Source organism: Eublepharis macularius, chromosome 11, assembly GCF_028583425.1.
Source record: "Eublepharis macularius isolate TG4126 chromosome 11, MPM_Emac_v1.0, whole genome shotgun sequence".
In the NCBI taxonomy this organism is placed as follows: domain Eukaryota; kingdom Metazoa; phylum Chordata; class Lepidosauria; order Squamata; family Eublepharidae; genus Eublepharis; species Eublepharis macularius.
In genome coordinates, this window is record NC_072800.1 from 58,045,018 (window position 1) to 58,066,844 (window position 21,827).

Below are 21,827 nucleotides of genomic sequence, written 5' to 3' on the forward strand. Positions count from 1 at the left end.
GATGACAAGTGGAACACTGGGTTTTTGTCTCCAGAGTAGAGACGGGCAGAAAACGAACCACGGAACATAATTCCATTCGGAATGGCTGGTTCGTTTTTAAAGAAATGCGGTCCGAACAGCCACATTTTTAAGGAACAAATGGACTTTCCTACCGTTCTGTTTTCCTGGTTTTAGCAGCAACATACATTCATCCATCATCCAGGCAATGGTGGCAGTCTTCAGGTTGCCCCCAATCTGAGGCCTCCACATTTGATTGGCAGCTGTCCTTGGCAAGTAGAGAGCTCCCATGTCTGGCCAATCCAGCCAGGGAAAGCGGGGGAGGGTTAGGATCTCTAAAGCGAGGAGATGGGCCTTCAGCAGCCATGGTAACACCAATCTCTTCCTCCAAAACCATGTTAGGCATCTTTTTCTCCCAAGCAAAGTGCTCCTGTTTTGTTCTAATCTTGGCTTTTTCTATAAATAGGGAAAACCATGTGACCTGGTTTCATTTTGCTCCTGAGTGGGTTGTAGAGAGCTTGCTGGCTGCCTGGCTGCCTGTTTTGCTAGGAGAGGATCTGTGGCCACTTCTTGCTTCTTGGGAAGGCACTAAAAATCCTCTTTTCTTTTCTCTTTCTTCCTTTTCTTACTGGGGACTGGGGGAGGTTCTTGGAAAAGGGTGCTTCTTTTCCTTTCTTCCCCCACCCCATTCCAATGCTAGCTTTTCACCACCACCCCTCTCCAGGCTAGTCCTAGGCCTTTGAGTTGGACTGGGTTCTTGCTTTTCTAAGTGAGTTTTATTTGATTTTTCTGTTTCTCCCCCTCTGCTTTTTTGAGCTCCAGTCTTCTGGTTTGGATTTTGGGGGTTTGTGGCCCCCCTTCCCCAAGGAGCCCTTCTTTTATTTCCTTTTCTTTCTTCCTCTGCTTTTTGGAGGGTCTGTCTTCTGTTTTGTGTGGGCCCCCCCTCCAAGGGGCCTCACTTTTTTGTAGGCTGTCTTCCTGTGTGTGTGCACTTGTGTGCACTTGTGTAGTGTAGTGCAGTTTTCCTCTTTTCTCCACACTCCTCCAGTGCCCTTTACTTTTATTTGGAGTGCCTCTACAGCCTGCACCACTGACTGGGTGGTGTTTTGGGGGGCTTGCACCTCTGGTGAACTAACTCACACCCACATGGGACTGTTTGCTTTCTGTGTGGACTTGTGTAGTGCAGTGAAGTCTGCCCGCTTTTCTGCACACTCCTCCAGTGCCCTTCACTTTTATTTGGAGTGCCTCTCCAACCAGTGCCACTGGGCTCGTGCCTCTGGTGTGCAGATTCACATCTGCACAGGGTTGCTCAGATGTCTCTGCTGCGCACACCATCAGCTCATGCACTGTTTCATTTTATTTTGAGCCCCTTTCCAGCTGGGGACAGTGTCTGAGTGGAATTGGTTTTAGGGGCTGCCTGCTGACTCACAACTGCATGGGTAGCTTTTCTGTCTGCAGACTCCCCAGTTGCATGCTTCTGTTGTGCAGCTCGCTTTTGCTGTGCACATGCACACTATCAGTGCACACACTGTTTCATTTTATTTTGAGCTCCTTTCCAGCTGGGGACAGTGTCTGGGTGGAGTTGGTTTGGGGGGCTGCCTGCTGACTAACAACTGCACAAGTAGCTTTCCTGTCGGCAGGCTCCCCACTTGCATGCTTCTTAAGCTCGTCTTTGCATGCACGCACCCGTATGGCCGTGAGGGCGGGCACAGAGGACGACACTGTGCAGCAGCCAGACCCCCTGCCCCAAGTTGGGAGGTGGCTGGCCTCCTCCCAACACCCGCTTGCAAGGAGGGGGTGGCCACCTACATGACTTACACACCAGGTGTGCAGTTGCCTATAGGGCCATGCAGGTGGGCACAGGGGGTGCCACCAGGCAGCGGCAGAACCCCAAACTCGAACTGGTTCAGGAATACGGTGCAGTTCAGAAGTTCGTAGTTCATGTTCTGGCAAAATGAGCGAACCTCGAACCATGCAGTTCATTTTTTTTCTGTTCCGTGCCCATCTCTACTCCAAAGTGTTCATGTTCCGGCAAAATGAGCGAACCTCGAACCATGCAGTTCATTTTTTTCTGTTCCGTGCCCATCTCTACTCCAGAGTGTTTGCTGGGAGAGAACCTCAGGATACTGTACTGGTCTTAGAACCAGAGTGCCAGCAGGCTAAACCAGTGAATGTTTGGATAGAGGGTTTGAGCTTACAGAGGGAGAGGCTGATAATCCTTTCTCAGGAGACTTTGGAAGTCTCAAAGTCCTTTGTGATAAAGCAGGTTATCATGGTGAATGCTTGAGGAAGAGACTTCAGCTTTCTCACAATCCAGTTCCCGAGAAAAACTATTGAAAGATTTTTTTTGTTTCTGAGAGGAGCTCATATTTATACTGTAAGAATCCTGAGGCTGAGAGAAAGCTACTATTCACCTAAAGAATATAGGCTTGGCTGTAAACTGTTCTGTGCACCCAAGAGTTAACATCTGGAACATTATAACTTAATGTGCCCAACAAAAGCTGTGTGTTACTTGTAAATAGTTTTAAGCCTTATTACTACACCTCCTTATTTCTCCTATCATTTGTAGAGAACACAAGTAATTATTAAAATCCTTTTTGACTGATGTCTTATATGTGAGAAACTGCATTTGTAAGTCCACTTGGGTGCAATCTGTGAGTAGGAGGGTGGGGTAGAAACCACTCTGGTTGAGTTACACAGCATGCTACCTCTGGTTGAAACAGCATTTAAAAACCAACTTTCATATACCCTTGGCAGCCATTGGCAGAAGGCACTGTATGCCATCCCCACAGTGGTCATTATCTTCTGTTTTGGCTCAGCTGAGGGAGAATACAGGCAACATCCACCCCAACACTGGCGATCCAGCACAATCATGTTTACAGTTGATTGAACTGGTTGTACCAAGGAGCTAGCAAAATACCCTCAGCACAGTGGTTCCCGATACCATTATAAGACCAAAGATTTTCTTTCTTCTTTTTCCACATTACGCACCATACATGGGTGGACAAAAACCCTAAAAAGCAGAGAAACTTCCTAAAATAGAAATTCAGAAGAAAAACACAATCTCATTCCGGAGGAAATATCTTCTGCAAGTCTTTACTGGTATAAAATGGCATCAGTCCTTTAATCTGAATAGCTCTGTTGCTCTGCCTGCTTTCTCAAGATTCATACCTATGTCTACAAACGCCATGGAATAAAGAGCTGAGCCTCAGATCTGTTTTGTTATTTTCCACCGATCCAGAATGCTGTGCCCTTTGGTTGAAAAACAGACAGTGTACTGTTTGCTTATAGTTTGTGGACAGTAGTAAGCAAATAATTTGAGAGGTCAAGCATCCTGACAACAGTCCAAATGCTTGGACATAATTACAACAGCCAGAGGAAGGAGAGGCTGAGAGAAATCAAGCCGCAGTTTAAAAAGAAAGTTTTTCTGTTAAACTCTTAATATTCAAACCATTAAAACCAGTAATGGCTGCACCAAAACCACCTATTTCTTATAAAGAAAGACTTGCACACACACTTGCAGTTAAGAGGAAACAGTTAGGAAGAATTGAACATAAGTTAAAACTCCCCCCCCTCTCTCTCTGAGAAAAAAAAACTCTCTCTCTCTCTCTCTCTTTCTCTAAAAACAATACTGACGTTTCTGTCTATCTAGAAACCAACTAGGCCTGTTTTGAGTCATGTTATACACCATCATTTTACTGACAATACACTATATGATTGCTTCTGCTAAACAACACATAATACATACATGCATATATTCACATAGACTATCAGGAACAATTCATACAGGATAACTTAGCAAACACACACAATATATATATATAGTTATAATCACATAGTTATAAGGAACTTTGGATATACTGAACCAAAAAAAATGGAGTCTAAATGAACCTTTGAACAATTACGTGGTATAATGAGTATGGTTGGAATGGGTCAGAATAACCCAGGGGATTTTTGTTGATGCATGTTGTCATAATTTGAGCAATGATGGTAAATATTGGGGAGCCGAGGTGACCCAGCTGTTTTGCAGACTTTATGATTTTTAGGAGGTTTCCTTGCCAGAGATGACTCCAAGGGATCTTATTGGTGGAGGAGAGGGGAGAAACTACTCAAAGAAACTTATAAAAATGAGCTTTGAAAATGGCAGTATCAATGAGAAGAGAGAAGGAAGGAATACACTTTCCTTTCTGTCTCTCTCTTTCCTTTTCAGACCTAGAAGAAAGGTGAAGCTCTCTCTCTCCCCTCACCAATACAGACCTCTCGAGGCATCTTCAGGATTGGTAAGATAACTCATCATGCTTCATTGTATTTTTATGTTGCCTTTGTTTCTATACTATGTTACAATTTGGCTTGCTAGAATCTTGCAACATGATTTCTGAAAGTTTTCTCTGTAACCTATGCAAGTTGATCTGAATAAATCTACCAAATTTATGGCCTGGCTTGTGTTGCATCTTTTACACTCTTCAGTTGGAGAAATTCTTTCAGTGCAAAATACGCAAGATCCCTCTCTCACATATTAATGCTGGTTTAGCTGAAAATGCTGTAGCCAACACCTAGGCATCCCAGATCCTGGTCCAAGATTCTAATCACAATGCCAATTTCATGTTGGATATTTTCAAATGATAACTTTAAACTGTGAATCTTGCCATTCCCCACCAATGTGTTTAGGGCTGAAATGAATGTCCTCTTGTTCAATTCTCTTCCAAATTCTCTTCTGTAGGAATGATTCCAAATTGCCAAATCCAAGTTTCAATTTGTGAAAATTTATTTATTTTTGTGCTATTTATTTATTTATATTTTATTTATAAAAGCCAGTGTAGTATAGAGGCTGGAGTGACCAACTAGGATTTGGGCAACCCAGGGTTCCATTACTCACTCTGGCATGAAAGTTCATTGGGTCAATGTCAAACTCTCAGTCTAACCTACTTCACAGAGTTGTTGTGAAGATAAAATGGAGGAGAAGAGAATGAGGTAATCCTGCCATACCTGCCTGTGGCAAAGCCATTTAGGCAGGTGTCAGTCTTTTGCCTCCCCGGAAGGAGAAAGGCAAAAGGCCTGCGCTGGTCTGGGTTGCTGCCACTGCTTTTTGAGGGGAGGACCGCCCCCCGCCTCACATCTTGGTTGTGCACCTGGGTGGTAATGACCTGGGTATGATGAAGGGTGTGGCCCTTTCTTGGCAGGCGTGGGACGACTTGCTCAAGATTAGCAAGCAGTGGCTGGGCGTCCTGATATATTGGTCTGCAATGCTTCCGCGCCAGGTATGGTGGGATGCATTGGACCACAATGCTGTAGAAAGGGCTAGGCAGATAGAGCCCTATTCAAAGCAATGACAGGAGGGTTGGGGATTTATTTGCCCCATCCGCAGATTCGGGCCAAGTTTACAGACCTCTACCAAGGTGATGGTGTGCACCTCTCTTCGAGAGGTAATAGAATTTTCCTGGATGACCTGCGGCAAGGGCTCAGGCAGGCCTTAAGCCATTTATGGGGCGCCGAGGCCTAAGCAGAGGCTTGGCCTCTGCAGTGGCAGGAATTCAGTTAGAGAAAATCTGTAGTGAGCCAGTGAGCACCCTTGGCACCTCCCCATTGGTGGGGAATTGGGGTCTGTCAGGAGCGGCTGGCTGCCGTACGGCCCAGTTGCGAGGACAGATGCCCTGGGTGGGGAACCCCTGGACAAGCCAGTCTCCCCCCACTGCTGTACGGCCGGGTGGGTGAGCTTTACAGGGGGGAACCACTTCACCTGGCCAGGCTGGGTCCCAGCCATTTAGTGGATGGCTCACACCCGGGGCAGTGGGTGTCTTGCCCAGACAGGTCAGGGTGGGGCCCAGGGCATGACCTGTACTGCTAGTTAGGCCCTTGCCATAGTTGATGTTTGCATGTTGTTATTTTAATAAAGCGGCCCATTTTTATAACCCAAACACTGTGTCTGCCTTTCTTTCCAACTAGGGGGGCAAACTGCTTTGGGTCTCCACTGTGGAAAAGGGTGGGGTATAAATGAAACAAAATGAAAATAAATCGTGTAATTTTCTGTTTCCTGGCACCAAATTTTCCACATAAAATGAACACATTTTCCAACATTATATGTATAGTATGCACTTAAGTAACATATACTGGAAGTATAAATATTCTATAAGCTGCAAAGTCTTTCATGACCTTGATCCTTCATATCTATGGGACCATTGCTCTTGCTATGCTCTTCCATGGTGGCTTCGCTCATCTGAAAAGGGTCTTCTGCAGGTTAAACCCTGCAAATAGGGAACACCTACAGTTACCCACACATGTGCTTTTCCTGTGGTGGCCCTGCTTTATGGAATGGCCTGCCTGAAGCTTTTCACAAACTGCAAAACTGAATTATTCAGGAGGGCTCTCTTACACAGATAATAGGGTTGTGTTGTAAAAAACTGGTTCAGAGATGCCTTAGAACATACTATACTATAGTGTTAGTACAGACTATATTACAGTGTACTGTCTGTTGCTTGTGTTTTGTTTCAGCATTCATTTTCAGCTCTGTATCAGATTTCTGCTTGTTTTCAAATTTCTGCTATCCTTACTCTATTGTATTGATTGTTGAATGTCCCAGCAGCTGATCCTATTGACTTATACTATGTAACTCACCTTGAGTCTTAGAGAGAAAGACAGGCTACTAACAGACAGACAGACAGACAGACAAACCACCCAGCATACAATGCAAATGAATCTAGAATCTAGAAAACCAGTTGTGAAAACCAGTAAACTAAAACAGTGGAGAAAAAACCCTATACAATACATATTATAATATGTTTTATTAATTGGTATAGGAATTTATTATGTATAATATAATAGTTTATTAAACAATAAGAAAAGAAGCAAAATAGGGAACATCCACTCATCCTTACTCCTTTGTAGATATATCCCCTTTATGTCTTCCCTCTGAATACAAAAAGACAATTCACTTATTCTCTGCTCTAGAAGAAATATCATTGTAAATGACATGCAAAAATGTTTCATGATTTATTTTTCAAACCTTCCATGCAGGCCTTGGATCTGCGCACCCTTCATGTTGACTCTTGTATAAAGAAGTATGAAACTCTTCAAATTGCATTGACCAATCCTCTCCAAGTTCCTTATCTCCTTCAGCCAATAGAAGGAGAAGTTTTCTAAACCCCTTTCTTTCTTTAAGCTCCCTTCCTCAATTGTGGCATTTTCTTTTACCTTTAAAGTCTGGTATGTATATACTAAAATTGCCTTTTTGTTTCCCAGAAACAGTACTGAGCATGAGGTCTGCAATGGGAAAGGCAATCAGCCAAACTCCCTTGCCTTTTCTGCAGCCAAATCATATATACAAAATACAACAAATAATGTTTTATCATTTTTTGTTTTATGTTCTGTGGGCCCAACATGAAAACTAAGACTAGAATTAGAGAGAAGTCAATCAGAGAAAATCAGCTTGTTTAGAATGTCTGAGAGACCCCTTTAATATTTTCCATTTTGTCCTTGTTTATTTTTGCAAGCAGTTTGGCACATCTACATTTCACCTTTAAGTCACTGCTGAGCTTAATTTTGTTTGGAATAATACTTCCTTTGGCTTTCTAATCATTGTGCCTGGCTAATTAGTCCGTGTGTGGCTGGGGCATGCATTTACACAACAGGGCATTTTTCAGGCAGTTAACCTACAATTAATGCATGTTTGTTGCAGAATGCATATTTTCATGTATAGGTCTTATTTGTCATTCTTTAAAAAATGTATATGATGATGTTTATCAACCAGAAGCAATCAATATTTTGGAATATTATTTAAACATGGTATTTTACTATAAATTGGTATTTTACATGTCATTCACCTTATGTATGTTTTTAAATGCCTCTCTCTTTTAAAAGTCTTTATAAGCAGAGCCCTGTTAATCTCAGCATGTACATTGGGATGAAATGTTTCACTAGCGTCAGGCTGCCAGTTTTTCCTATAATCCTCAAAGAACACATTTCCCCTCCACATGAATGCCAACGTACACGGATTATTGAATTCTGCCAGGACTCCTTTCCTACTGTTTTCCTTCAGTGTGTGTGCAAGTGAGCAAGAGAGGCGGGGGTGTGAAGCCGTTCTATTGGAGATTTTTTTTCTTAGCTGCTGAATTAAATTACATAGAATGATCCATAATATATGTTCAGTCGCTACAATGGGTCTCTTAGAGCTCTGGCTTCTTATGGCATGTGCTCATTTGTGAAGATTTTCATGCCACTTGTTTGAAAGGCCCTCAGCAGTTCACCACTTTGAGCAAATGACAGGCTAGCAATATTGCTCGCCAAAGGGGTTACTCGGAACGGATCAGTTTATTTAGCCCTATTTGGTGGCTTGGCTCTCAAAAGGGCATGGGGAAGGGACCACTGATGGGTGAACAATGGCGAAGGGGTGGTCAAAAGCATAAATTAGCCATTTACACTCTCGCAGGAAAACAAAGGCTTAGTACATACTCCCTGGGTCCTAAAAGAACAACCTTTTCTTAAACTGTTTTGCCAAGGGATACAGAATAAACAACAACAAAAAAACCAGTTTTTGAAGTAAATGGGTTTGACAGAATAAAATTTGGCAGAATTAATATAATATGAAATAACAATGGCTGTTAGCTAATAATGTCCCGACACACACAAACCCTAATACTTAAAAGATATTTTGCATTCTCTGAATCATTATGTATTTTTTGTGTAATCTTGTAGAACGAAAGAACACTCAGGATCTCAGACTGTAACATAATGAATTTTACTCCCATAGCTGGTGCTTCTCAACTAGACATGGGCACCAACGGGGGAAAAAATGATCAAGCAGTTCGTTGTTCGTTGCCATCCATGAACTACGAACAATGAACAGTAACGAACCTGACCCTGTTCACAAACATGTTAGTTGTTTGTGGCCCTTTAAAGATCCCTTTAAACTATCAGCTGGCAGGTGGCAGGGGGAATTCCCCCCTGCCACCTGCCAGCCGATAGCTTAAAGGGCCCTTTCCTGCCACGTGCAACGGGAAGGGCCCTTAAAACCCCCCACAAACTGAACTTCCCAATGTCCAATACCCACCAAATTTGCAGGGGACATAGTCCTCACTGTCCTATGAAGTCCCCCCAAGTTTCAGAGAGATTGCACCCCAGGAAACACATGATGCATGGGTCTCCCCCTTTGTTATCATTTTCTCTTCACAGTGGCAAAACTGGGACTCTCTGCGGGAAGCTATATTGAGGGGTTACAAACTGACCTTCCCAATGTCCAATACCCACCAAATTTGCAGGGGACATGGTCTTCACTGTCCTTTGAAGATCCCCCCCCCAAGTTTCAGAGAGATTGCACCCCGGGAAACACATGGTTTATGGGTCTCCCCCTTTGTTGTCATTTTATCTTCACAGTGGCAAAAACAGAACTCTCTGCTGGAAGTACTTTGAAGGGTTAAAGCCAGAAGGAGTTGAGAAAGAGTTCAGTCCCTGCCTCCATTGCCAGGAGAATTGATTGAAAGGCGCCAGTCTGTCTGGCTTGACGAATGGCTGACGAAGGCAACGAACAAGGCTTGCAATGACCACTTGTTCATTTAGAACAGGGCCTCACGAACGGCTTGTTCGTGAACAGATGAACGGGCTGTTCGTGAACACCATTTGTAATGGTGTTCGTGCCCATGTCTATTCTCAACTCCCCTTCCTGCTCTTGTTATTTGGAAAGAAGACACTGTAAAGTCCTTTTCTGGACAAGCCTTGTCCCTGGCTCAACATCTTCCACTGTCTCAATCAGATGATGTGTTTCTGACTTCCATTGGACTCAGGAACAGCTGAAGGTGTTTTGGGTTTTTTTTTTGCATCCTAGATGCCTCCCTGGCCTTCAAGTCTCTCACAATTTGTGAAAGGAGCCCACTACGCACACTTCTCCTCCCATCTGCAGGGAGGGAGCCTGCTGCCTGGACTCTTTCACGCCATACCACAGAGAAGCAAGGCAGGAGGCCTCTGATGCCCCTTTGCCCAGGGTTGCATTGCAGTGAGGCAGGATAGAGAAGGAGGAGGGGCTCCCATCCACCTGAGGAGGAAAAGAACAGGCTCCACATGGGCTATCCACTGGGACCAGGGGTACTTACTTGGATTTCTGCTTGCTATTGCAGATACTGATGTCACTGCTAATGGGCAAGGTGGCAAAAGAGGTAGTTGGTGCTCTTCCACCAGTAATACCCTAGGAAATCACCTAGGTCTGCGTAGTGGATAGGCTAGCCCTGAATAGACTCCCCCCCTCTCCCACAGCCAGGAAAAATCAACCCTTTCCCCTTTCATTCTCTGACCCCTAAAAAAAGAGACCCTCCCATCTTTCCTACTCATACTTAGTATCTCTGTTGTCTACCTTCAGGATCTAGCTTGCTTACCACTCCCTCAGTCCTGTTATGCATGTTTTCTCTTGTGGGCCCTCCCTTGGATACTAGCTCAAACACTAGCCTGAACCACTCCCCCAATTCCTGCTTGCATCCACAGCAGGAGTATAATTTTGAATGGAATCTATGGCAGAGTAAAGGACAACTACGTTGTGTGCTTAGGTTGCTTGCTAGATCCCACAAATTGTGTTTTTCCCCTTGTACTTTTAAATATATTATTAAATATTCACATTCTGTAGCTATATGAACCTGGACCAAAAGCTTGCATATGGCCTTTCATTGTCCACCAATTGGAGCTAAAATAGCCCAAGAGTGTACAGTTAGCTTTTTATGTGTGGACACTTCATTTTGTGTTTAAGTGCTGCCAACAGAAGTGTCATTAAGAAAACTCCAAAAGCAATTCAGTTCAGAGTTCAGTTCAGCTGTCCTGTCAGGGTGATTGCTGTGTTAACAGATGGCAAGTACATGGGGAATGAGAGGCTGCTGGTGGGGGGAAATGTAACCTATTCAGAAGGGCACATGTTCAAGTCAGAAACACTTCTGGCCCCATTATGCTTTCCCTCTGCTGGAAGACTTAATTAAACAATGGATTTCCAGGTGATACTGTGTAAAGTTGTCAATAACTCTCAGAATTCCTCAGCCAAAATTTTCTCCCCTTTCTCCTGGTGCTGTTATCATATCATGCCTCACTTTCAATCTCAGCTCTGTATAACTTAACTACAGCTGTTTAAGACAGATCAGGATGGGTAGCTGCAGCTTTCTGTAGCAGCAGAAAAGAGCAAGAGTCCAGTGGCACCTATAAGACTAACAAAATTTGTGGTAGGGTATGAACTTTCATTAATCACAGCTCATTTCTTCAGATACAGCACTTTAAAGATACTCATCCATACATTAAAACTCTCCCCTCTATTCTTTCTGCTTACCTTCATAGCACTTTTGTTGCATTTTCTTCACTCTCAAAGCACTAAATGATGCACCTGCAAAAAAAAAATTATGATGATGACAGAATAGCCAAAATATATTGCATAATTACAAAGCAGAAAAACATTTTAAAGTTTGAGGAGTGCCAACTGACAATGACTTGATATGTCACTATTGTTGTGGTACTACAGTCATTATACATCTTTTGTTATTGTCACAAGTGGGAAGACTCCTCTGCTGATAGGAGTCTCCCCTGCTGCCTGCCAGCTAATAGTTTAAAGGGACCTACCGCTTGCAAGCTGCAGGAAAAGTTTATATTTAAACTTCCCCTTTAAGACTCAAATGAGCCAGTAGACCAGTTCATGGAAACAAGCTTCCACGAACCACTGGTTCGCAAACTGGCCTGGTATGTGCGTTTTTTTGGGGGGGGGTTGTAATTCAATTTGTGCCCATCTTAGTTCTGCCTTCTTCCCCCCTTTTGTAGGACACGCATGGCTCTGCTATCCATGGAGCTCAGCAATCTCACAACAGAGCTACATCTTCCAGTGGAATTCGGCTCTCCCAGCCGCGGCTCGCCGCGTAAGCTGGGAGCCGGCAATTGGAGCCCTTGGAAGGAGAAGGAGGCAGACTCCCTCCCTCTCCATCCGGGTTCTGGGAAGGGGCGGAGCTTGGCGCTTTTGTGCGCGTTCTGCCCCTTCCCGGCGTCAGATTTTTCAAGCGCTCGGAGTTGGAGGACTTGCTCCGTGCTCCGGCGCTTTGCAGCACAGCAGCAGGGAGCTTGGCCGGGCCGGCTGGGCCTGCTGCGGGCTGTGCACGGCCCGGAGTTGTGGAGCCGCCGCCGTGGTAACGGCGGCGGAGTGTGTGGGGCGCCGCCGCCGCGGTATCGGCGGCTCGGCGCGGCGCGGATCTTTTCGGGCCCGGGGGCTTTGGTGGGCTAGCCATTTCGGGGCTGTCACTACAGCAATTGGCCCTAGTGGGCCTGGCTTTGCCCGTGGCACTACCCTTGCCTGGTGGGCTTTTCGGACCCGTTAGGGGCTCCCCCCCGGGGCTATTATTCCCCCCATCACCCCTCCCCCATTGCTGTAGGCCGTTGGCTTCTTGTAGGGGGGTCATTTGGCTGGGTGTGTGTGGCTGATACCACCTGGTGGGTGTTAGCCGCACTGCAGGTGACTCCTGTTGCTGGGGAAAGTTGTGCGACATCTTTAGGGGAGTGTGGTCACTGCAGCCTTGGCTTGTTACTGGGGAGGTTGGGCGACTCCTATTGGAGAGAGCTGTAACTGCTCTGACAAGGGCTTCTGGTGACACCTACTGGGACGAGGCTGATACTTTTGTTTCTTGTACCTGCTAAAGCATGCCATCCAAAAAGGGAGGGGGCCCTTCTAAGGGCAAACAGCCGGTGAAACGGCCTGCACCCAAGAAACCTCCTCCAACTCTGTCCTCATCGGATGATGAGGATGGCCCTAGTAGGCAGGAGTTGATGGAGCGCATGGCCGCTCTGGAAAAAAGGGCAGCGGGTTTGGCAGTGGGTGGAGATTTACCTCAGCCACGTAGGGGTGCGAAACGAGTCGCAAAAGTGGGATTTAACAAAGAATTTGCCTCTCGTCTGTTGGCACTAGAGAAGATGACAGCCCTGAGTACAGGGGAACCTAGCTCCAGTCATCATCATCATCCTACTGCGCCTGAAGCGGAAGGAGAAGGCTATCTGCCTGGGCCTGGGGACTGTGGACAGGTGGCTGTGGCGGTGGACTCTCCTCTGGCTGAAGGTACGGAATATCAGGCGCACTTGCACACACACCAGAACGCTGTTTGGCCGTGGGGGGCTGGAGGGCAGTCCACTCCTTCTGGGGTGTCGCTTCCTTCCACCTCTGGCGGTTATAACGCACAAGTTTGGCCCCCATTAGGACAGCCCATTTGGCCTACGTGTGCCAGTGGCTCCTTGTACCAGCAGTTGCCGTCAGGGGCCGCTGCCTGGGACGGGCAGGGGCATAATTCATCGAGCACTGGTTGGCCCTATGGTTACGGGACTCAGCCTGGCCTGCCCCCCTATGGGATGCAAGGATTTGGTGTGGTTCCGTATAGGGCCCTACCTACGGGGGATACGGCGCTGCCATTGGGGGATCACCTGACGCAGGCCACCCGTGAGAAGATTTTGCGGGGAGAATATGTTGATGTCTTTACCCTTCTCTTCAGGGAACTGGAGAAGAAGGATAAAGATGATCTTGAGGATAGGGACAAGGAGCGGATCCGCCGGAGGCGGATCGATAGAACCTGGGCCCATTGGCTTCCAGGGTTTTTGGTGTATGCAGGTGTTCTGGCCAGGGCGCAGCCGCATAGGGCCCTTCCCCTGTTTCAATACATGAACATTATTTACAGGGGTTATACTGATTTTGAGGGTGGGGCCTGGCTGCGCTACGATGAGGAATTTCGAATGCGGGCCGCCTTAACCCCTAGTTTGCCGTGGGATCAGATTTGGGTCCAGCTTTGGGTCCAGGTCATGACTCCTTCAAAGTCAACGGTGGGGGATAGGACCGATAGCGGTCATTTGATTATCAAGCCAGTTCAAGGTTTGGGTCCCCGCACCCCTGCGGGGCAGCTGGTTCAATCACGGCTGCTCTGCTGGGACTTCATGTCCAAAGGGGTCTGTTTTAAGCGAGCATGTAAATTCCGGCACGAGTGCCCCACTTGTGCTGGACCCCATGCCCACTCTGCCTGTCCCAAGGGACGGCAGGGTGGCCAGGGAGGAAAGCGATTTGGGGGCGGCGGCGGCCAGCAGCCTGGTGCTGGCAAAGGGTCCCAGCCCGGTAAGGCTGAGGGTACTTGAGGAATGGCTTCAGGTCTACCCGCGGCGTCGGGACGCTGAGTATTTAATTTCGGGTTTTAAGTTTGGATTTCGTATTCCGTTTCACGGCCTTAGGACACCTTTCATGGCAGCCAACCTTAAATCAGTAAGCAAACAACGATTCCGGGAATCAACAGTTAATAATAATTCATTTTCATTTTATAGTGCAAAAGTGCCAATGTGCAAAGTGCAAAAATACAAAGCAATAAATATAATAAATACAATGAGATCTTATGTTTCTCGTGTCCAATCAATCATGGAGTAATGATGTCCAAGAAGGGAATAACATGGAAACCCACACAGGGGCTGAACATAGAGTCACAATATGGGATAAGAGATGACCCCAGTCCAAATTGGAGTAAAATCCAAGCGTGCCGACGGGATTATGCGAGCATCTTATACAATTCCCGTTTCGTATAGATGATACTTCTTCCTGGGCACAGTTAATTCTGGACTGTAACAAAAATATAATCTCTTCTTAAAATTGTGAAAACTCTTTTTAAAATTGTGAAAACTCTTTAAAACATTCAACAACAATTTATCACAATACATACTCACTGGTCACCATATAAATAAATACACCGATGTGACAGTACATATGTTCATCCCGACTTCAATACTTCAATACATCACAACAATGAGCAGTAACATGGACATGAAACATACAGGAAAAGGGAACCTCCTAAATACATAATTGACAAATTGTTTAATGAATTGATTAATAGGTCCTGTCCTCAGAGACCACAAAACTTACAGCAATCATGCAGCCATCAGATAGTAAAACTTACAGATAGTAAAACTTACACACAGCTAACAAGTAAACCCATCATATCTATATCTCTGGACTGGTTAACTAGTTGGGCTTATACTACTGTGCAAGGAGAAGTGGAAGGATTACTAAGGAAGGTGGAAGGAATACCAGCAAATTACAATGTTACCCCAAAAAACAGGAATAGTCAATTTCATTATTAAGCCCGCCCGCCTTGAAATACAATATCCCAGTGGGCCAGTTCCTGAGGCTGAAGCGAAATTCCTCCGACATAGGTGACTTTGGGACCAGCTGCACCCAATTAGAACGGGCATTTTTTAGCAGGGGTTACCCACTGCCAGCGATCAGCTCGGCAAAAAATCGAGCTGTGGGTACGCCACGGGAACAATTACTGGTTCCAAAATCCCGCACAGGCAATAACCGTTTAAAATGGGCTCTTAATTACACAACTTTGGCTACCCCGATTTCCCGCATTATTCGGAAACATTGGCATTTAATAGATAATATCCCTGGGTGTGAGGTCAGTCCAGCTATTGGCCTCCGTAGAACTAAATCTCTCAAGGATATATTAACACGTTCTGAATTTGAACGTCACGATCCTTCTCAGAATCGTGGTGGAACGGCTCCCAAGGGACATTTTAGATGCGGGGATTGTAATGTCTGCCCATATATGGTTAAATTCGAAGAAATAATCAGGGATAGACAGGAATATTGCCGCGGCTTTACTACATGCAGGTCTTCATACGTGGTTTATGTCATCCAATGCAGCTGCCCACTGTATTATGTGGGCAGTACTACGCGTCCGCTCAAAATCAGAGTCCAGGAGCATGTGTCCAGGATAAGGAACCAAGTTAGGGAGGCACCTTTGGTCTTGCATTATTTGAGTTATCATCATAGCTTGGGGGACCTTAGGGTTACAGTGGTCGACATGATTAAAGAACCATTCACTGAGGATAGTCCTAGGAGACTATTGCAATTGGAAACGAGGTGGATTTTCAAATTGCGGAGCCTGGCCCCGGGCGGGCTTAATAATGAAATTGACTATTCCTGTTTTTTGGGGTAACATTGTAATTTGCTGGTATTCCTTCCACCTTCCTTAGTAATCCTTCCACTTCTCCTTGCACAGTAGTATAAGCCCAACTAGTTAACCAGTCCAGAGATATAGATATGATGGGTTTACTTGTTAGCTGTGTGTAAGTTTTACTATCTGTAAGTTTTACTATCTGATGGCTGCATGATTGCTGTAAGTTTTGTGGTCTCTGAGGACAGGACCTATTAATCAATTCATTAAACAATTTGTCAATTATGTATTTAGGAGGTTCCCTTTTCCTGTATGTTTCATGTCCATGTTACTGCTCATTGTTGTGATGTATTGAAGTATTGAAGTCGGGATGAACATATGTACTGTCACATCGGTGTATTTATTTATATGGTGACCAGTGAGTATGTATTGTGATAAATTGTTGTTGAATGTTTTAAAGAGTTTTCACAATTTTAAAAAGAGTTTTCACAATTTTAAGAAGAGATTATATTTTTGTTACAGTCCAGAATTAACTGTGCCCAGGAAGAAGTATCATCTATACGAAACGGGAATTGTATAAGATGCTCGCATAATCCCGTCGGCACGCTTGGATTTTACTCCAATTTGGACTGGGGTCATCTCTTATCCCATATTGTGACTCTATGTTCAGCCCCTGTGTGGGTTTCCATGTTATTCCCTTCTTGGACATCATTACTCCATGATTGATTGGACACGAGAAACATAAGATCTCATTGTATTTATTATATTTATTGCTTTGTATTTTTGCACTTTGCACATTGGCACTTTTGCACTATAAAATGAAAATGAATTATTATTAACTGTTGATTCCCGGAATCGTTGTTTGCTTGCGTTCTTACTATCCGGGCGTTTCCCTTGTGTTGTTCACAACCTTAAATCAGTGGCTGGCATGGAAGATGTGGTGCGTGGTAAGATATTAAAGGAATGTGCTGAGGGTAGGGTATTGGGCCCTTTTGATGCCCCCCCTGTCCCGTCCCTCAGGGTTTCTCCTTTAGGGGTGGTGCCGAAGAAGGCGCCGGGGGAGTTCCGCCTCATTCATCACCTCTCTTTCCCAAGAGGGGGCTCGGTGAATGATGGCATACCCGAGGAACTCTGTTCAGTGCATTACACCTCCTTTGACCAAGCAGTCAAAGTGGTGCGACGCTGCGGGGTGGGAGCCAAGATGGCAAAGTGCGACATCAAGTCTGCCTTTCGCCTGCTCCCCGTTCACCCGGGAGACTTTGATCTCCTGGGTTTTGCATTTGAGGGCAAGTTCTATATGGACAGGGCCCTACCCATGGGGTGCTCCATATCTTGCTCTGCATTTGAGCGCTTCAGTTCCTTTTTGGAATGGGAGTTGCGTCGCCGCTGTGCCTGCAAGGACACCTGTCACTATTTAGATGATTTTATGGTGTCTGGGCCTGCGGGTTCGGGGCAGTGTGCCCGGCTGTTGGCAGCCTTTACTGAGCTTGCTGCGGAGCTAGGGGTCCCCTTGGCCCATGAAAAAACGGAGGGACCGTCGGTGATCCTGACGTTTTTAGGTATCGAGCTCGATACCATGCAACAAACTCTGCGGTTGCCACTAGAGAAGGTGGCAGACCTTAGAGCGAGACTGGAGGACTGCTTGAGTAGGGACAAGGTGTCCCTCCTTGAGTTGCAGCAGTTAGTTGGCCATTTAAATTTTGCTTGCAAGGCCGTTGTGCCCGGCAGGCCCTTTCTCAGACGGCTGTGCGATGCTATGGGGAACTTACGGTTACCTCATCATCGCTTACGAATTAATAAAGGTATGCGGGAGGACCTGCTAGTCTGGAAGGAGTTCCTTGCCGCATTCAACGGGGTGACTTTCTGGAGGGAGGATTTGTTGCTAGAAGCTGAACTCCAAGTCACCTCTGATGCCTCCGGTTCCACTGGTTTCGGAGTCTTTTTTAGGGGGCATTGGTGTGCTGACCAATGGCCCTCTGATTGGGTGGCCCAGGGATTGTCCAAAGACCTTACGTTTTTGGAGTTTTTTCCCATGGTAGTGGCGCTTTGGCTGTGGGGGTCTCAGTTGGCAAACCACGCTGTCCACTTCTGGTGTGACAACTTGGCGGTGGTACACGTAGTCAACACCATGACCTCCAGATCCCCCAGGGTGATGCGGCTGGTGAGGGCCTTTGTACTTAAATGCCTTCAGCTGAACATACTTTTTAGGGCTAGGCACGTTCCAGGCGTTAGCAATGGTGTGGCAGACGCTTTGTCTCGCCAACAGATGGAACGATTCTGGCAGCTTGCCCCTTGGGCCGACAGGCAGCCCGCGAGGATGCCATGTGAGCTGTGGGAGCTTGGACGGCGGAGGTAGATAGAGCAATCCAGCTGTCCATTGCTCCTAGCACACGCCGGGCCTACGACCGTGCGGTAGGACAGTTTCATCAGTTTAGGTCATCAGCCAACCTCCAGCATGTTTGGCCCGTTCCGCAGGAACATTTACTGCACTTTTGCGTCGTGCAGAGGGACAGGGGACTTGCAGTTAAATCTATTAGGGGCCAACTGGCCGCTCTGGCTTTCGCCAGCAAATCACGGGGCTTAGCGGAATTTACAGGGGCCTTTAGGATTAGGAAAGTGCTGGAGGGATGGTCTAGGGAAAAAAGGACGCCCTCTGACCCTAGACAACCCATATCTCCTTCGGTCTTGCGGGGGCTTGGGGCGGCATGGGCTGAAGTGTGCTCATCCAGGTTTGAGCATAAACTCTTCCATGCAGCAGCGTTAACTGCATTTTTTGGGGCCCTGCGAGTTAGTGAGTTGGTTGCTTCATCGCGCTCTGATTTATCGGGTAGGGCCTTGATGGCCAGGGATATTAAATTTGTGGGAGACAATGTCTCCATTTGCATTAGGAGGTCTAAGACGGACCAGCAGCAGCGCGGAATCACCTTCCACTTGGGCCCTTGTTCTGAGGCGGGCTTGTGCCCGGTTAAAGCCCTCAAGGAATACACCGCGCTTAGGGGTGATGCCCAGGGGCTGTTGTTCTTACACGAGGACCAAGCTCCTTTGACCAAGTATCAATTTTGGACAGTAACTGAGAGGGCACTCAAGAAACTAGGCTTGTCGGGGGTCAAATTCGGCACTCATTCCTTTCGGATTGGTGCGGCCTCCACGGCAGCAGTTTTGGGATACCCCCCTCAGGCTATTCAGAAAGTGGGTAGGTGGCGGTCGAGAGCTTTCAGGTCTTATGTCCGACCCCTACAGCAATTTTAAATGGCGAACTAATTGCTCTTTCTCCAGGTGCCGTGTCGGGCCATGAGAGGAGGAGGATCCTGATATGTGGCCACAGCATGGTGTTTTGGGCGGCCAATCAAGCTAAGAACACGCCGATTGGATCCCAGTTGGGCCTGAGTGCTGTGGCCACAGTGGAGTGGCAGGGACGGCGGGGCCTCAGGTGGCCGGGCCTCTTGCCTCTCCTGTTTAGGGGGCGGTTGCAGCCGCCCCCGCACATTGTGGTCATCCACCTGGGTGGGAATGACCTTGGCATGGTACAGGGTAAGGCCCTGTCAGTGCAAGTAGCAGTGGACCTAGCATACATAAACGACCGATGGCCTGGTGTGCTGGTTATATGGTCCGAGATGCTACAACGTCGAGTTTGGCGGGAGGCTTTGAATCCCAAGGCTATTGAGAGGGCCCGCCGTAAGACCAACCATGACATCAGGAAGGCCTTGGGGCAGGGCTTGGGCATTTATCTGCCACACCCCAGGATTAGGGCCGAATTTGCCAACCTCTACAGAGGAGATGGTGTCCATATGTCACCTGAGGGCAATGAGTTATTTTTAGATGACCTGCGGCAAGGGCTTCGGGTGGCGCTAGGCCACCTGTGGGGCGCGAGGGTCTAAGCAGAGGCTTGACCCTTGCGTTGGCAGGAGTTTTTGGGAATAGGGTGCGGGCTGGTGAGCCCCTGTGGCATTCCCCAAGGTTGGGGAACAGGGTCTGCTGTTAGGGCGGTATGCATGGGCGGCTACCGTCAGGGAGGGCAGACGCCTGAGGGGATCCCCGGGAACAAGACCTCACCTCATGCTTGGCGGCTGGGGCGCAACAGGTGCTTGAGTGGGATCCCAGGGCCTAGCTGGCCGGGTTGCAGCCATTCAGGAGATGGCCTACACCCGGGGCATTGGGGGCTCGCCCAGACAGGCAAGGCGGTGGTCAGGTGCTGACCCCAGGGCTTGACCTGTACCGCTCAGTTAGCCCTTGCCGAATGTTATTGTTATGGTCATTTAATAAACGGCCCTTTTATCCAAGCCTGTGTCTGTCTCTTACTTCCGACTGGGGGTACAATTCGGCTCTCCCAGCCGCGGCTCGCCGCGTAAGCTGGGAGCCGGCAATTGGAGCCCTTGGAAGGAGAAGGAGGCAGACTCCCTCCCTCTCCATCCGGGTTCTGGGAAGGGGCGGAGCTTGGCGCTTTTGTGCGCGTTCTGCCCCTTCCCGGCGTCAGATTTTTCAAGCGCTCGGCCCACCCACCTCACCCTGTTTTTAGTGCAGGAATAACCGGCTGCTATTTATGGGCCAGGTAGGAATTTTTTCCCTCCTTCCCTGATTGGCGTTGTGGAAGGGGGGTTTTTCGCCTACCTTGCACTAATGGCGGTGGTATGAGTATTGTTGGGTTTAGCCGTCGGTGATAGTGGCAGGAGTTTTTGGGAATAGGGTGCGGGCTGGTGAGCCCCTGTGGCATTCCCCAAGGTTGGGGAACAGGGTCTGCTGTTAGGGCGGTATGCATGGGCGGCTACCGTCAGGGAGGGCAGACGCCTGAGGGGATCCCCGGGAACAAGACCTCACCTCATGCTTGGCGGCTGGGGCGCAACAGGTGCTTGAGTGGGATCCCAGGGCCTAGCTGGCCGGGTTGCAGCCATTCAGGAGATGGCCTACACCCGGGGCATTGGGGGCTCGCCCAGACAGGCAAGGCGGTGGTCAGGTGCTGACCCCAGGGCTTGACCTGTACCGCTCAGTTAGCCCTTGCCGAATGTTATTGTTATGGTCATTTAATAAACGGCCCTTTTATCCAAGCCTGTGTCTGTCTCTTACTTCCGACTGGGGGTACAATCTGCATGATTCTTTCCCTGGTTGCTTTGAGGTCCATGGCTCCCATCAGCCTTTCCTTGATTGCTTTCTTTGCAGTCCTTCCATCTCAGGAGCAATCAGAATGTCTGTTACAATCCTGCTTGTGACAGCATATCTCTCCCCGCCATGCTTGAGAGGTTTCAGTGGGTAGCTTGGCTTGCAACGAAGTGGAACTCAGGTAGATAACAAAGATGGACATTTTGCATCTAGACAAAGATACCCTTATCTCTCCTGGGAGGATGTCCATTGTTTCTCTTCTATGCATTTCCTATGGAAACACTCAAAGGCTTGAAGGAAGCTGAAAGGGTCTCAAGACTAATAACATTTCTATCAGATGTTTGCATATACTATGTCTGAAATAGCTCTAAAAATAAATGTTCATTTGAAGCCATGCAACACCTGGACAACCATATGGAACAAGAACAATCATTTTGTGTTAAGACTCATCAAGTTGGCACTAAATAGATGGACTGTGATTATGCAGTTTGATAATTACAATATAGAATACCAGCCTTTTTTGCTTGTTAAAAATATATTGCACAAAATCAAGCATAGCATTTATAAAATTTGTGCTATGGAATATTTTATCAAATGCACCCAGAGGTTTTTGTCTACAAGCAAAACATGATCATTTGTTTAATGAGCTTTGGGTTCATTAATCACAAATTTGGTTGCATGAAAAAAGAAATAGTTTTAAATAATAATATCAAAGTTAACTGTGAGCTGTATATCTTTCATATTTGCCATTCTCTACCCTCCCCGCCCCTGGGTTCTGCTGCTACCGGTGTCCTACAAATTCTTATTTTAGAATCTGATCAA

The 21,827-nt window shown here is 47.0% G+C and overlaps 1 protein-coding gene across 1 annotated transcript; it reads left to right on the forward strand.

Annotated features, from left to right (window-relative positions):
• The first annotated feature begins 12,719 nt into the window (after positions 1-12,719).
• On the forward strand, positions 12,720-20,398 carry LOC129337923 (uncharacterized). Its single transcript, XM_054991936.1, has 2 exons — positions 12,720-13,045; positions 19,188-20,398. The coding sequence occupies exons 1-2, from the start codon at positions 12,760-12,762 to the stop codon at positions 19,787-19,789; spliced, it is 888 nt and encodes a 295-aa protein (XP_054847911.1). The 5' UTR covers positions 12,720-12,759; the 3' UTR covers positions 19,790-20,398.
• Positions 20,399-21,827: the final 1,429 nt, after the last annotated feature.